Genomic DNA, 15605 nt, shown 5'->3' on the forward strand with positions numbered 1-15605 from the left:
CATTTGCCTGGTGTGAAAATGGGAAACCATGGAAAACCATCTTCAGGGCTACCGACAGTGGGGCTCGAACCCACTATCTCCCGATTACTGGATACTGGCCACATTTAAGCGACTGCAGCTATCGAGCTTGGTATTATTAATACTGAGGCAATAAAAGTGGCTTTTCATAGCAAGTCTGAACTGTTACCCAAGATACTGCTGGAAACATTTCATAGACATGTACTCTATCACTATAGAGAATCTAATACTTAAGTCTATCATTTCATAGGAATTTTCTCCCATCTGGATCTGAAATGCTGACATTTCTTGTACAGTCTGTTTTGTTAACAACCACAAGAGACCAGATAGATGTAAATAATCTAACACTTCCCACTGTTACCCAGTATTGACTCAGTATTTACAAGGCATATTACACAATTGTTACATCGATGTCATGGGTCCAAAAATCAGCTTTGGTCACTCGTACAACATAAAAATGCTCCCATTTAAGTACATCAATTATGGATGTGAACAACTGGTTTCAAATACGATAATCCTCGCATATTAGTTGGCACATGAAAATTCAGAAATGTCTCGCATATCTGAAGCATGAAAAAGTGTAAAAATTCTATGGAAAACAATTCTGTGTGAACATTGCCATTCTTTGAAAATATTTTTAATACGATGCAAGGACAATGTGACAAAAACTTTTTAAAATATATATTCCAAGGTTGCCAGGCTGTGTAGCTGGCCTTCTGAGCTCAAGTTGGCAGGTCCAATTCAGGTTCAGTATGGTGGTATTCGAAGATTCTCAAATATATGAAACTTGAACCAGTAGATTTACTGCCACATTAAACAACTCCTGTGTGACAACATTTTGGCACCTCAATGTCCCAAAAGGTGATATTTTGAAAAATTTCTGCCTTGCAAAGCAACAAAAGCACCCTGGAAATTTCTTGAATTACAAAAAACATTTCTTGGGAAAGAATATGGCTAATCAAAGTCTTTAGCAATGCTGTTTACTGAACAAGTATACTGAAATTTAAAAGGTGACACTATGCTTTAGTAAAGCAGAAGAATTAAGATGAAACATAAATAAATTAAAGAACTATGTTCATAATTCAAACACTTTTCTCGCATAACTAAATGGAAGATTCCATTTTTAAAACACATATTTTGTTATGTTGTTACAATATTTTGCGAATTCTACATCATTTTGCTATTATTATTTCTCCATTCTTCAAAATGTATAATTGAATTTAATACAGAATCATGTCTCAATTCAAAATTCTAAGACATGAACAGAAAACCTTCAAATTTCTATGCGGGTAAGCTGCCAGCTAACCTGAAGCGGCAAGCCCTTTTCAGGTCATAAGTTGATCACAACACTGACTTTTTTGAAACATGAAAACATCAAAAACAACAGAATAATACCAACTGTAAATAAGAACACATTTTTGAAAAATAGCTAGAGTTGTGAATTCCTGCAAAACTTTACTTTGTCCTTTTAAATGATTCTCAAATTTATAATTTATTAGGACATCATCTAAAGCCTCTGTAGCTCAGGCGGCATACTGGGGTTCAAATCCCGGTCACTCCATGTGAGATTTGTGCTGGACAAAGCAGAGGCAGAACAGGTTTTTCTCCAAGTATTCCGGTTTTCCCTGTCATATTTCATTCCAGCAACACTCTCCATTAACATTTCATTTCATCAATCAGTCATTTATCATTGCCCCAGAGGAGCTCGACAGGCTTCGGCAGCCGGCACATTTCCTATTCTCGCAGCTAGATTCCATTCCTGACCTGGTCGAATAATTGGAAACAGGCTGTGAATATTCATTAGGACATCATCTAAATAATTTGTACTTTTCATTTTGTCAACACATTAAATATAATTCTGACTTCACTTAGAAGAGTCTAACAACTACTACTACTACTACTACTACTACTACTACTACTAGAGGACCCGTGCTGCTCCACAGCATTAGTTAAGAATAGGTAAAATAATGTGTCTTGATATAAAATTGCTCCATGCATTGCCCGGGTACTTTCTAAAATGCTTATTTTTAGGATTTATATTACCTGTTAATTCTGTGTCAAGGGAATTCTTGTAGATTTCTTTATTGTATTGTTGATTGATATTTTACAAACTATTTTGTTGTTTTAGAGTTATTGTTGAATGTTTAATTAAAAGTTTTAGATTATTTTGTTTTGTATGGAAGTTTGTCCTCGTTGAAGCCAATATTGTCTGGGAAGTAGATGGTCCTTTCAAACAATTAATAAAAATAAGTGATAATTGCATGTATTTACACACTGCGTTCTAGATATGATGTACACATTTCCAATCGTCATAAGGACTGTCACCAATCAGCATAGTGAACCCAAGAACTGTGGATTCAACACTAATCTCGGTCATTTTGGACATTTTCTTCTTAAACCCTTCTGACTCCCATGCCGATGGAGGCTGAACATGGACTTAAATGGCATCCAGACTGTCACAATTCACCTCAGCAATCCTGAAAAGTATGGATCCGACACCAACATTTTTCAATTATTTTTAAATGTCACTCCTTCCCAACTCCCAACACAGTATTTTTCTACAGATATTAAGTCACATGTGTACCAAGTTTGGTTGACAGTGCAGATTTGCCTAGAGATGCCTGTCATTTTTAATTGTTTGGCTTCACCGATATATTTACGTTAAGATGTTGCTCCTTAACTCTGTGAAAGCTGCTAAATACGTAATGTATTGCAGGCTAAGGCAATCCTTCGCCAGCAATTACTGGAGTGGTCATTTAGTGATTTAATTTTAGGATTACTCAAAGTTGACTGAAATTAGAGACCTATTAATGCCTGATGATTCATCGGCAGGAAATTCCGGAGAGAATTCTGGTCCAGTACCATTGCTAGACAGACTGGACAAAGCTGTTTTTAGTAAACTTTTTAAATATATAGATAATAGTTATTACTAATATATTACTAAAATATTTTGTCATATTTTCTAACCCCATCTGGAGGGATGTATTCACTTTTGCATGCTCCGTGGTGGTTAGTAGTCTGACGAGTTGTCTGTGTATATAATAATAATAATAATAATAATAATAATAATAATAATAATAATAATAATAATAATACCGGGGTACACCTCCGTCAATTTTAACTGTGCGCCTTCTAGAAAACCATCTGTGTTATGAATCAAACTGTATCTGAAGAAGTTTGGACCTTTAGTCTTTAGATGTGTCTACTATCGATTTATGTGCCCCCTCTGGCAAGAGGATGGACTATTATTTTTTCAAGGGAAAAATCTATTCTATATGTTTATAAACCTGAAGTGTTTGTAAATTGTTTTTTATGTGCTGAGGTTGTCAGCACTTCTAAGGCTTCCTTCTTCCTTATGTTATGGACCAATCAGAAATTTTGTATATACTTTTGTAGCCAATTAAAAGTGGGGTGTGTGTGCAGGCATTATGCCTAGGTCAAGAGAGTTCAGGAACATCCCCTTGAGTTGCTATATAAGCTGGGTGCTTTTGGGTCATTCTTGTCATCTTCACCGCTCCAGTCTACGTGTATGCATCGGCATAGTAGGGGCAGGGGCAGCCTTGCCCGTTGTTGGAAGATCCAACAGCTCAAGGTAATGGCAGACATCTTTTAAATATATGATAGCTCCAGACAGTTAACTCGAGGGGAAGGTTTCAAACTTCTTTCTTAATGTAAAATTCTAAAGTTTAATATCACCTTTTAATTGTAAATTTTCTGGCAAGTCTAAGAACTCTATTTAAATCCCTGCTGGGAAATATGTAACTTAGGGAATAAAGTGTGTTCACCCTTTATTAATTCCCATTCAACTTGGTATGGGGGTGACTATGATCTTCTGAAACTCTAAATTCTTCTAACTTAATATTTTGCCATCTAGTCACCCTCTATTGTATAGGCTTAGGCTCTGCAAGTTAAAGCCATAAGTCCATGTATGATTTTAAGTGTTTTTCAAAAGATGTCAAATGGAGTGCAAGTGTTTCGCCTCCTAGCATTTTTGTTCATGGCCGATCTCTTAAATCTTTTTCTTTTGTACACTAAGGCCATTTAGAACGGGCACTTATTGCCCGTATTTAAAGTCTCATTAGTCATTGACAAGTGTGTAATAAATAGACTGTCGAGCTGGAATTACAGTAAATACTGTTTTTTATGTTTATCTAGTGTAAAATTTGGATAAGAAACTTGTGCCTTTAAGAGACTGGACTGTAGTAAATTTTGAAGCTCAGTCTCCTAAAGTGTAATGGAGTGGAGCAAATATGCTCTTTGAAATAATGTACCTTTACAGCTACCATGCTCATTCATTCATAAAATGTTATGCCAATAATCTTCTCTATTGTACCTGATTTTGGACTTATAGTCCAGCCTTGTTATATGAGCTGACGAGCTCCTGAACTGTTATTGTTGTTGCTTATTCAGATTATTAAATTTAAAAAAAGGAAAGAAAATTTCAGAATTTAGTGTTTTAAATTATGCTTTGATATTTTCTCTGTTCACCCATTCACCCTGCCACCTTCTTACACCTCTGTGTTCCAAGAAATCCCCAGAATAATAATAATCTACTCTGACAGAATGAAACAGCGAGCACATGTACACCACACCCAGGAAACTGGAGCTGGAAAATAATGACGACGAATATTTGTGTAGACAACGTGAAATACTCTTGGTAAGCCATGAGTCCATGACTGACAGCTCAGTTATGTAGACTACAGTGAGGAGATGTCATACCAGACAGGGCATGCGTGTGTGCCCTTTAGAATACGTGTCATGCACATGGTCGGCAGTGGGCCTGAAGGTGGCCTTGAAGTACTGGCGAGTGCTTTGGCCAATCAGAATGCAAACTTTACTTTAATAATTTAAAAATATACTGCAAGAAACTTTTATGCTTTTAAAGACACTCTGCAAATGTGCAGGCTAAGAGCTTTCATCAGAACACTTTACAATGTCAATTGGTTCAGCCATTCTCTCAAACTCACAGTACCGGGCGAGTTGGCCTTGCAGTTAGGAGCGCGCAGCTGTGAGCTCGCATCCAGGAGATAGTGGGTTCGAACCCCTCTGTCGGCAGCCCTGAAGATGGTTTTCCGTGGTTTCCCCATTTTCACACCAGGAAAATGCTGGGGTTGTACCTAATTAAGGCCATGGCTGCTTCCTTCCCATTCCTACGCCTTTCCTGTCCCATCATCACTATAAGACCTACCTATGTCGGTGCGACGTAAAACAAATAGAAAAAACTCATGGTAACACAAATCAGCCAAGCGTTTTAAATATATAGATAATAATAATCATAGCTGAATAACAATGAAGATAGAGGATGGTTGCCCAGTTGTACTTCCTCTTGAAACAACCACCACCAGTACCGTGAAGATATAGACATACAAGCTAGGACACATATTAGTTTATATAAAAGGGAGTAATTTAGACTAACTTAAATGTTAACCATTTTGCTCTGGAAAAAAAAGAGAGCCAACAACTGAGTACACATACAAATAAGCAAATTTTTTTTCAGTGGGAAGACCACATCCTAACACATTTTAGATAATAACTTCCAAATACTTTATATCAGTTTTCAAATATATCCTGGGTCTGAAGATGTTTGCTTATTAAATGAAATGTGTACCTCTTGTCCTATAATAAACTGACATATTCTAATGTTCTCATATTTATAATAAAGAGTGATTTCCTTGCAGTTGCACATTAATATTGCTTTATTGCACATACAAATCTTTGTATAACTGAGCATTTTAATTCATTATGTTACTCTATACCTGAGAAATTTTCAACTTCCTTTAGCTAATCCCAGTTGTTTCTGGGGTTGTTGGAGCCACCCATGTTCATTATAGTTTTGGCTAGGGGTTTAAGGCTGGATGCCTTTTCTGAAGCTATGTGATTTTTGAGATGAAAATCTCAATCCAGGATTGACCGGGATTTCAACCTCAGCCTTCTGAGTGGGAAGCTAGCAGCTAAGTCGCTGAGGTAATCATGGCCCCTACCTGACAGCCTTTGTTCCATAGAATTAACCTCATACTCATTTCTTTAGTAGGATGAGATAACTCCAACGCCATGTGTGTCTCCAGAAATGGAAGACTACTGTAGTTTCTAAACTTTTGACTTTTTTATGGGGAATCAAAACCTCCATCTTTCTGGAAGAACCGCATTTTCCTTGACCATCTCAGATAAGCAGCCTCAAATTTACATGTACATCTGTATAGCACAATTAAATCAATGGCAGAGAGTTTGCAAAGATCATGTTATTCAGAATAGTTAGATAACACTGGAAAATATGGCTTATAAACATCTTGGCAAATTCAACAACTTTTTCTGCAATCCAAGCCTTCTTTTTCAACCTGTAAGTTTTCTTTAAATGTTCTTTAATTATTGTACAACTTGTTCTAGTTCAAATAAATAATATATATATTTATACAAGCTACATCTAACTAAATCACAAACTTCTATAAATAAAACCATAGCTTAATAGCAAGAAATAAAAAAATCAAATAAATAAGAAACTCCAACATTAATATATTGATCTCTATAATTTGTAACATCAATGTGATGATAAAAAATAGAAATGAGATCTACTGTAACAAAAATGTCTTTCAAACAGGAATCATATCCAAGGAACAGTTCTTAAGTTTGTGGGAGAAAAAAATAATACTTGCACCTTAATTCAAATTTACATGATGGTGGTGATGAAATAAATAATAATAATAATAATAATAATAATAATAATAATAATAATAATAATAATAATAATAATAATAATAATAATAATTCTTGGACCTTTCACTGTTCCTAGTATTACAGTAGTCAATAGGGACATAAGAAACAGACCATGCTACTGACTGCCAACATTCTGGGAGGACAAGGCATGTGAAGAAGAATAGGGGGATAATGCTACTTAACAACAGTATTTTCAGCCTATTGAACAATATTATATTAAGAAGTTTCAAGTTAACATACCCATTTTAGGAATATTCTCCAGGAGAAAAAGGGGGGAATTATTTAGATAAGTGCTCTGACAACTGAATTCTGTCACAGAAGAGATAGAATGAAATAAAGCACAGACTGAGGAATGGTCTTCCTGCAGATTTACAAAAGTCTGTTCATGGAATCTGTTGAGTATGGTCGCACACAATGTCACTATGGAAAGGGTGGAGTCTGACAGTGCATGTTCCCTTCATTTTCTCCCAGCTAGTCAAGAAGGAAGCAGCGAGTTACGGTGACACACCATTTCAAGTTAACATGCCATCTGCAGAACACATACCAAAACTCTGGAGAGATGCACTGAAGTTTCCTTAGGTTACCATTATTTAAAAATATTAGTATGTAGCTTCTTATATTCAGTATGAAACATGTTTCATTTTTGCATTTAGACATGTTCCCTGCTTCAGTACCAACAGTGAAATGTATAACATCGATGTGTTATGCTCCTTCTCTCACTTTGTTCCTTTTGTGATGGCTACTCTTTGGATCGGCCAGCCATCTATGACACTTCCTTCACAGATTTCATGTACAGACTTTAAATACCCATCAATAACTGGCATGCAAAACTTGGAAGTGCTAGTGCAATCTCTGTGAAACTTAAGGTATCCTAACATGCGTTTCCTTTCAACCTGACATGATTAACTAACAAAGAAACTGTACAGTTGAATGTTGGAAACCTTAAAAGTTATTCTATACACCTCCAGTGAATGACTTCACAGCTCAAACAAATGAGAACTAAATAACTGTGGTCTGAATGGAGGTATTTAAACACATATATTACAGCTTAGTGATTTTTATTTCTTTTAATTAATTGTTACCTAACATCTAAAACTATTTCATTGTTACATACTTTGTACTGGGCTTTAGTTGGTCATTTCTATGATTTATTCTGACTTGATTATTTCACTTTGTTTTTGATGGAATACTTTCCTACCCCTTAAACTGATGCCTGATTTAACTATCATGTTATAATAAGACATTAATGGCATCACGATGGGAGGATAATAGCTGGATTGCAAAGAACAAACTATCTCAACAGCACTTCTAAGAAGGTACATTTTGCAATTTGAGTTATATGAGATACATTTTGCAATTTGAGATATGAAGCCCAACCAGCAACAGCAAAACAAGTGGACTTACCAAGTCTATTCTTCTATCCTTTTCCAATTTGGCTCTTTTGGGACTAAACCTACCGTTTCTTATTTCTTCTTCATATCCATGTTTTCTAAAAAGCTTCTTCAGTGAAATCTATGGCAAAAATCTAGCATTTCAGGGGGAAATTTATGAAGTCTTTACAAGACAGACTTCAACTAATAATAAAATTTGTTATTATTGTGTTCCTGTTTACTTCTAGCTCGTAGCAATTGGAGTAGATAAAGAGATTGTGGTTTCAAATTCAAGTATCCAACATCATCTACAGTCATCAGTTACCACAATGCAAAATAAGGATTTCTTTACTTCAATATCTGCCTTTTCCCCCTCTTCAAAGTGAGGAAGTGGTGTTAAAAATTTTACAATGAAAAAAACAAAACAAAAACAAAAACCACCTTCAATACTATCCAACATCCTATAACAAGTGGTAGAAATATGACCTGTATAATAACCAGCAGATTCTGGTAAGTGATGCTCATACATCTTTGTAAATTGCATTGTATAGTGGAGTAATAACCAAAAAGAACAAGCAAATATAAATTAGACATGGTATGGGCTTTTGAGCTTATGCCATGTCAAGAAAACAAGGTGAAACTCTCTATGTTTTACAGAGAACTTTGCGTCTTCAGAAGAAAATCTCGAAGGTTCACGAGGAAGGCTTCTACAATAATGAAGATTTTAATTTAGACTTTAGTAATGAAAGTGCAAGTGCATACCTGCCAACATTTGAAAAAGACTATCAATAAAACTCACGCGCAACAAAAAACCTACCGATTTTCGATGTAACCCCAGCTTCAACAAATTATTAAACAAATTAATTTAAAACATCACCTAATCAATACTTTATTTCTTGCCTTTTGGCAGAATTATAAAAACATTATCATAATATACAGGACATCTTTCAACAACTTAGTGGTCATCTTCAGCTGTCTTTAAATAGCTTAGATGAAAATTTGATTAGGAAGTACATTAAAATCTTAAATTACTTTCCCATGGGAACTTACAACCATTGCTTAAAGCGCTTGAAATTTGGGGGGGGATTTTAGTGATGTGGTGTGTAAAAAAGTACTTAAATTACAATTCGCATCTACGGTAATATAAAAAACTTATTTTCTAATTGAACATATTTTAAAAAATCTTAAAAGTCTGTAACTAGGCACTTTTTGTAAAAACACCAGGTGGCTTGATCTTGCTTGTGTTCAAATCAATGTGTATAACAGTCTTCAAGTTTCTTATTCATTGTCTGTTGTGTTGATTATCTTCCTTGAAAGTTCCCTTTTATTTTTAGTAACAGGTTGTGTTGAACTGTTAATTTACAATGGTCCTATGGTGACTTCTCTATTAAGTTGCGTGAAATGGTGGTTCTCAGATTTGGGCAGCTTGCCACACGATCTTTCTGGAATGGTGTTTATACTCCGCCGCCTTTGGACTGTTTTCATGTACATGTGTATTTGTTAGGTACTAGCCAAGAGTGCCACCCACGTTTTGTCCGATTTGCAACTATCTAGAAAAAAATTTATCACTCTCTCAATTTACATCCATTCTCAGTGAAACCTTTTTCTGTTACATAAAAGGAATGTTCCTTTGAATTAATGGCACTTTATACCTAAAATCATTTGTAGTTAAAATAAATTATGAATTTCAAAAATTTAAAATACAATTAATGAAAATCCACGTTTTAAAGCGAATAATGTAGTTCTAAAAATCAGTATGACACACTAACTGATGGTATTTAGTGTAGCACAGACTCTTGACTGTCGTTTTGGATAAAAATTATGTTATTTTGAGTGATAACAGTCTTAAAAATCAAAATATAAGGTACATGAGGAGGGGCATGTTTCAGTCCAGGTCTCGACGAAAGTGTAGGGTGGTTAGTATGGTAAATCGCTATCACAGGTAACTTCACTGAATAATGGCAGTGTGTGATATTGTTAATACCAATATTACCGTGAAAATCTTTGTTACATTCCGAATTATTTCTAACCTTGGCAATTGGTGGTGTTTACAAAATTGTTTTCAGAATCATTCTCACCAACTATAACCTCACTAGAAGTGTTTTAAACACTATTCTGAAGTCCAGTTCACTTTGTGACTCGGCATAATCATAGTCATTCCCTAAACTATGTATGTAGTCAGCTAGATCACAATAATTTGTAAATACGTCATTCCGTAAGTCCGCCATCGCTGTTGACATGTGTATGAGATGTGCGGACACAGCCTTCACATTTTACAAATCTTCGTCACACAAAAACAAATAATTTTACGCAGCTCCTAGTAGTAAATTTGGAGATTAGACACTTCCTTGATAAGAATATACTGATATGTGCCATCATCTAACGGAAAAGGAAGAACTACAACGGTTTCTAAACGAGTCTGCATTAGGGAGGAAATATCATTCCTGACTCTTTCGGCGAGTTCACCGAGGAATGAAAAATCACCCCTCTCAAAGAGTTAAACAGCAGCAAGCGTGGTGAATATTAGTTTGGAGCATACGTATCAGGACTTCCTTGATAAATTCAGCAGATAACTTGTTTAATGTAACTAAGGCAAGAAATAATATAATACATACTGCAAATCACATGCTAGTTTGACTTTAAAGTCATAGTTGTGGCCTTTTTAGCTTCCTGCAAAAAGTCTTGAGAAAATGTATTGTCATAACAGGGACCAGAACTACTGGTCTTCAAAATAGAAATAGACTCCAGAGATTCATTGGAGATGGATGATCTGAACTTTGTTCCATTTTTCTTCACAAGGCTGAAGTCAGGTTCACATTCTGCATTGCTATGGGGTATGATGAGAATAGACAGCATTACTCTAGAAATTTGGTTATACTTAAGAAGTCCATTGGCTCCACGAATTCTTGATATTTGTGCCCAACTGGAATCACTTGCAGCATCACGATTTGCAACCAAAGTGTCATCTAACTGAAGAGCTATGAACTGCCTCTGAAGCTCATTCACCACCTTACCTGTAGTTTCATTCCCTTCCTTGCGTAACATGATAGGAAAACTTTCCAAGAAACAACGAATGGCAGAAAACTGTGCATCTTCAATTTTGTCTAACCTAGCAACTTGAGCATGCTTTAACACATCATCCTTGAGTGGAAACTTGATGATGTAGTCACAGGCAGTACAAAAGTAGTTTCTCGCTGATGAAAAGAAAAGAGTTTTATCTGTATTCTGGAGATCATTCATTATGTTGGAAGTCTGAATGCCAATAACTAACTCATCATCACGTAAATAGTTTCTTCCACCACATGCAATATTAATATCACACCAACAAACCGTGCAAAAGGCAAAGTTTTCTCTCTTTCTTCATTTTAGTATGCACGGAAAATCAACAGAATATGATTCTTTAAATGTCTGGAAGTACTGTTTCTTATTGGATTTATTCATGATAATCTACAATAGGAATATAGCGGATGAAAAAGTCCGAGAACAAACTTAAACATTCAAAGGAACCTGCACCACTGACCGTCACATAAAACACTTCGTAAAACATGTCAAAGCTCACAAAGTCTTAAACCATTAAATGAACACGACACCAACCTCGTGAACAAGGAATATGCACATGAAAAAAAAAACGTACACACATGTGGAACAAATGTAATTCTTCTTCTTTATAATTTAACGGGCTTTGTTAATAGCGGTATACACAATCACTGGAACAAATGTAATTAGACATTGAATACACAAAACTGCGAAGCACAAAGTTATAACACAAAAACTTGAACACTTCATTAAAATATGTCATAACCTTAAAAGGCCAAAACACTGGAGGAACGCCAACTTCATGAACAAAGAACACCACTCACGTGGTCAAGGATATGGGTTAAATCACAACAAGCGAATGGAGCGGAACAAAGAATTTGTGGAGCAGAGCCTGTCACACGGAAGAACTGTTATCCTGGCTTTAAATTCAATTCCATCCCAAACATCACAGGTTAAAAATACAAATCACATCAAAGAACGAGTTATCGACTGTTGTGGACTTACCTTCAACCCATGCAAACAATAGATTGTATGGAAGTGGAGTGATTATCGAATGTCAACATTTCAAATTTTTATCCGCGAAATCGTTAAACGACACCGTCCATCCATAAAACAGTAAAATGCTGCAATTTCCATAAATTTTACGGATAAACCATAAAAGTTGGCAGGTATGCAAGTGGCATGTTCATTCGTTACAAGATGGCTCACTGTATGAGGTACAGCGCTAGCATTCAAAGAGGAAGCTGACGGTACCATCAGAATCGGTCTGGGTGGCGGAGGGGAGGGTAACTGGTGTACACACATATGAAAGCATGACTCTGACACAAGCCTTGAATGAAACATCTGGTGATTAGGAACGTACAAATTTGGAAAACACCGAAACAAGATAACAATAGTGAAAGGACAGGGAAGAGAACTGCGTACGTAAATCCTTAATGGCTGCGAATTACGTATTACTTAATTGATAGCCAGTGTCCCTGTTGAAATTGTTAGGATTTCTACGTATTTTCACAGCTTCCTATATAATCCTGGACCTGTAGTGTCTAGTGTGGGTAAGAGCCTGAACATCTTAGAACACATCATGACCTGACGGTAGGGCAGGGAGTGAAGTTTGTAACTTGGAGTTGTACTTTGAAGCCTGTGGATCTTATATTCTTGAAAAAGCTACGTACAACTGTCTAAACCACTGGAATGGGGAGATTCATACCAACTTTAAAGTTGGTCTTGGTAGCTTATACATTGTTAAATTTAGAGAAAATTGCCTCCATTTAAAAACAAATGTATTCCTGCATTCATAGGTGCTAAATATAATCTTCAAATAGAACACTTTCTTCTCGAAGCTGAGCCTACCTGAACTTTTGCATGAACAATATTTTTGTCTAGCTTCCGTAGATTTCAATCTCGTTCCATTTACACTGTTATTTGGTCACCTTTAAAGCTACTCAGAACCTATTGGTTGATGAAGTTAACTTGTTTGTTTCTTGGGCAAAAAATTGCTACTCTGGAAAACACTGTACTCTCACTTGGATGAAAAGGTAAACCAAGTGAATCCTGGAGAATATTTTTTGAAATCCGGTTTTCTTGAATCCCAATAGTGCCATTTGGCCTACTTCTCTGTTTCCAAGTTTACAAGCTCTTTAGTGAAGTTAAATATTCATTTTGAGCCATAAAGTAGAATATTTAAAACTTGACTGGATAACAGCGGTTCTGTAACAGTGGGGAATTATTGCCAGGCATTGTCGGAAGTCTATACCAAGCAAGATCACTTTTCTAGCTAACGGTTATTTGTGATTATAAGTAGCTGATCTACTGTGAAAAGAGTATAATGCGCAGTCATGATTTCTTCTTCCAACATGATCAATTTAGCCTGTCTTCTTTTACTCCACATCTTCTGAAATTCTTATGTTCAGTCTGCAAATTTACATAATTACTCTCTCTTTCCTGTGACTTAACTTGACTCAATTCATCTTTCTTTAGCTTCTTTGTCTCTGTAATTGAATATTTCATATTTGCCACTTTTGCCTTTGTTTACTCCTTTTGTCTTCCTTGTGGAGTTTTAGTACATTGCATGGTCGGCTCACTTGAAACTTGTTGATTTAACACACCAAAGTCATACAACCTTTGACAATCGAAAATTCTTTTCAAGTGAGACCTCATGCTTTCATCAACCTCATGTTCTCTAGAAAGATTTCTACTAGCTTATTTCTGTGAATGTATAGCCGGTGGAATTAAGTCCAAAGCTCCAATCACAAATGCTTCAAACCAGAGAGTGAAACTTGGTTAAGTCTTATGCAAATAGATGGCGTTAATGTTATTACGTGCACCAAAATGACAACCTCACCTCGTTGAATGAGAGGCATTTTTTTAAGAAAGAACCAAGAGTACGAAATTCTATCTCAGCCAAAATATGTCTCTACCATAGAAACACCTACAACGAAGCATCCAAGATCAACACTTGTTAAGATGTCAGAAACACCTACAACGAAACATCCGAGATCAACACTTGTTAAGATGTCATTCCTCATACTTGTTTGTCCAACCCATACGGGGTCAGGTATGAAGTGAGATGAATCTTCATAGCAAGTTTTTACAACTGGATGCCCTTCCTGGCATTAACCTCATCAGAGGAGTTAATGAGATAAAATTAATAACAGGATATATGGTGGTTGGAAGGGAGAGAGTGAAACCTCTGCCAACACATGGCTTCCTTCTGTCTAATAGCACCAAAGGTTTTGTTCAAGGTTTTATGTCCTATCCAATGGACAAATCACCATCAACAGTGTCATATAGGCACTGTGAAAAGGTTTGGAATTTAATCCAGGCTTTTGGCATTCAGTCAAGTGATTAGAAAATGTATACCACCACCTCTCCTACCCTGCCAACCAACATTCTGATCGTATTTTTTTTCGATCAACGGGACTAACCATGGTATCCAATAATTTAGCCAGCACGCCTAAATGATCATCGCCACCAAGCAGGCTATGCTAACCATGGAGATAGTGTGTTTTCGTGCGCCAGAATGGAAAAAATTATTCATTTCATGGAAAGATAGTATTTTTCACTAAATAGTTCAAGATGATCGTCGTCATTTAATTCGTCTTGTAACCCATGTAACTTCACTGATAGAAATATTATTCTTTTAAAAAAGTACAAAAGTAGTGGTTGTGAGAGGTTCATTGTATTTTTCTAGTAAAGGAGACATAAGAGCATCATGTGATCTCACTCTATATGAACATTCCGAAAAGGTTTGGAATTTAATCCAGGCTTTTGGCATACAATCTAATGACTAACAATTGTACACTAACACCTCTCCTACCCTGCAGGTCAACATTCTAATGTTTTTTGGGTTTTTTTAACCTACGGGACTCAAACCGTCTAACCATAGTATCAGACCATAATGTGGTATATACTTGATGTCTCAGTGACCATGGCCACCAGACGCGCTATGCATGTTGATGGAAATATGTTTTGATACCCCACAATGGAAAATCATTTATTTAACTGAAAGATAGTATTTGTCACTAAACAGTTCATATTATGACAAGTTGAAAGCTTTCAAGATCAATTCTTCCTTATGGACTTTTAATGTGGTGTTTTATCTAGAGCATTTCTATAAACTTTTTATTCTTATTTTATTTATAGGGCCAAAACATGTATATTTAATAATGTGTTTTTAATCACAGGTGCGGGCACTTCAAAGAAGTCACAGTATGGTGGTGCCACAGACTATTACGTGTAAATACTGCTATCCCATGACCCTTTTGGTATGTCAGTGTACAGATTGTGTAGGACAACACAGGATGAAAAATGAGTAAATGAATCAAGTGTACATACATATTTAGAACCTCTGTATATAGGTGCACAACCCCTATTGTAAAGTATAGACGTCATGGCTGCAAGTAGTGATGTCACGCATATGCATATGCCCCTCCCATTTCATTAAATCGGCTTGCTGCCAGCAGTTCTTCC

At 36.0% G+C, this 15605-nt stretch overlaps 1 protein-coding gene across 4 annotated transcripts in view; it reads right to left on the reverse strand.

The window, feature by feature from the left end:
* Window positions 1–1920: 1920 nt before the first annotated feature.
* The window catches only part of LOC136866097 (ras-related protein Rab-30), a 159326-nt gene continuing 145641 nt past the window's right edge, over window positions 1921–15605 (reverse strand). For 2 of the 4 annotated variants that reach the window (XM_067142767.2, XM_067142765.2), the window contains one exon: window positions 1921–2495. In XM_067142767.2, the coding sequence (XP_066998868.1) occupies window positions 2487–2495 (9 nt within the window). In that variant the 3' untranslated portion in view covers window positions 1921–2486. Of the gene's footprint in view, window positions 2496–11183; window positions 11807–15605 lie in introns of those variants that run through there. The other 2 variants (XR_010859489.2, XR_010859488.2) reach the window with 2 other exon arrangements.

The sequence above is a fragment of the Anabrus simplex genome, chromosome 3, assembly GCF_040414725.1.
Source record: "Anabrus simplex isolate iqAnaSimp1 chromosome 3, ASM4041472v1, whole genome shotgun sequence".
Taxonomy (NCBI): domain Eukaryota; kingdom Metazoa; phylum Arthropoda; class Insecta; order Orthoptera; family Tettigoniidae; genus Anabrus; species Anabrus simplex.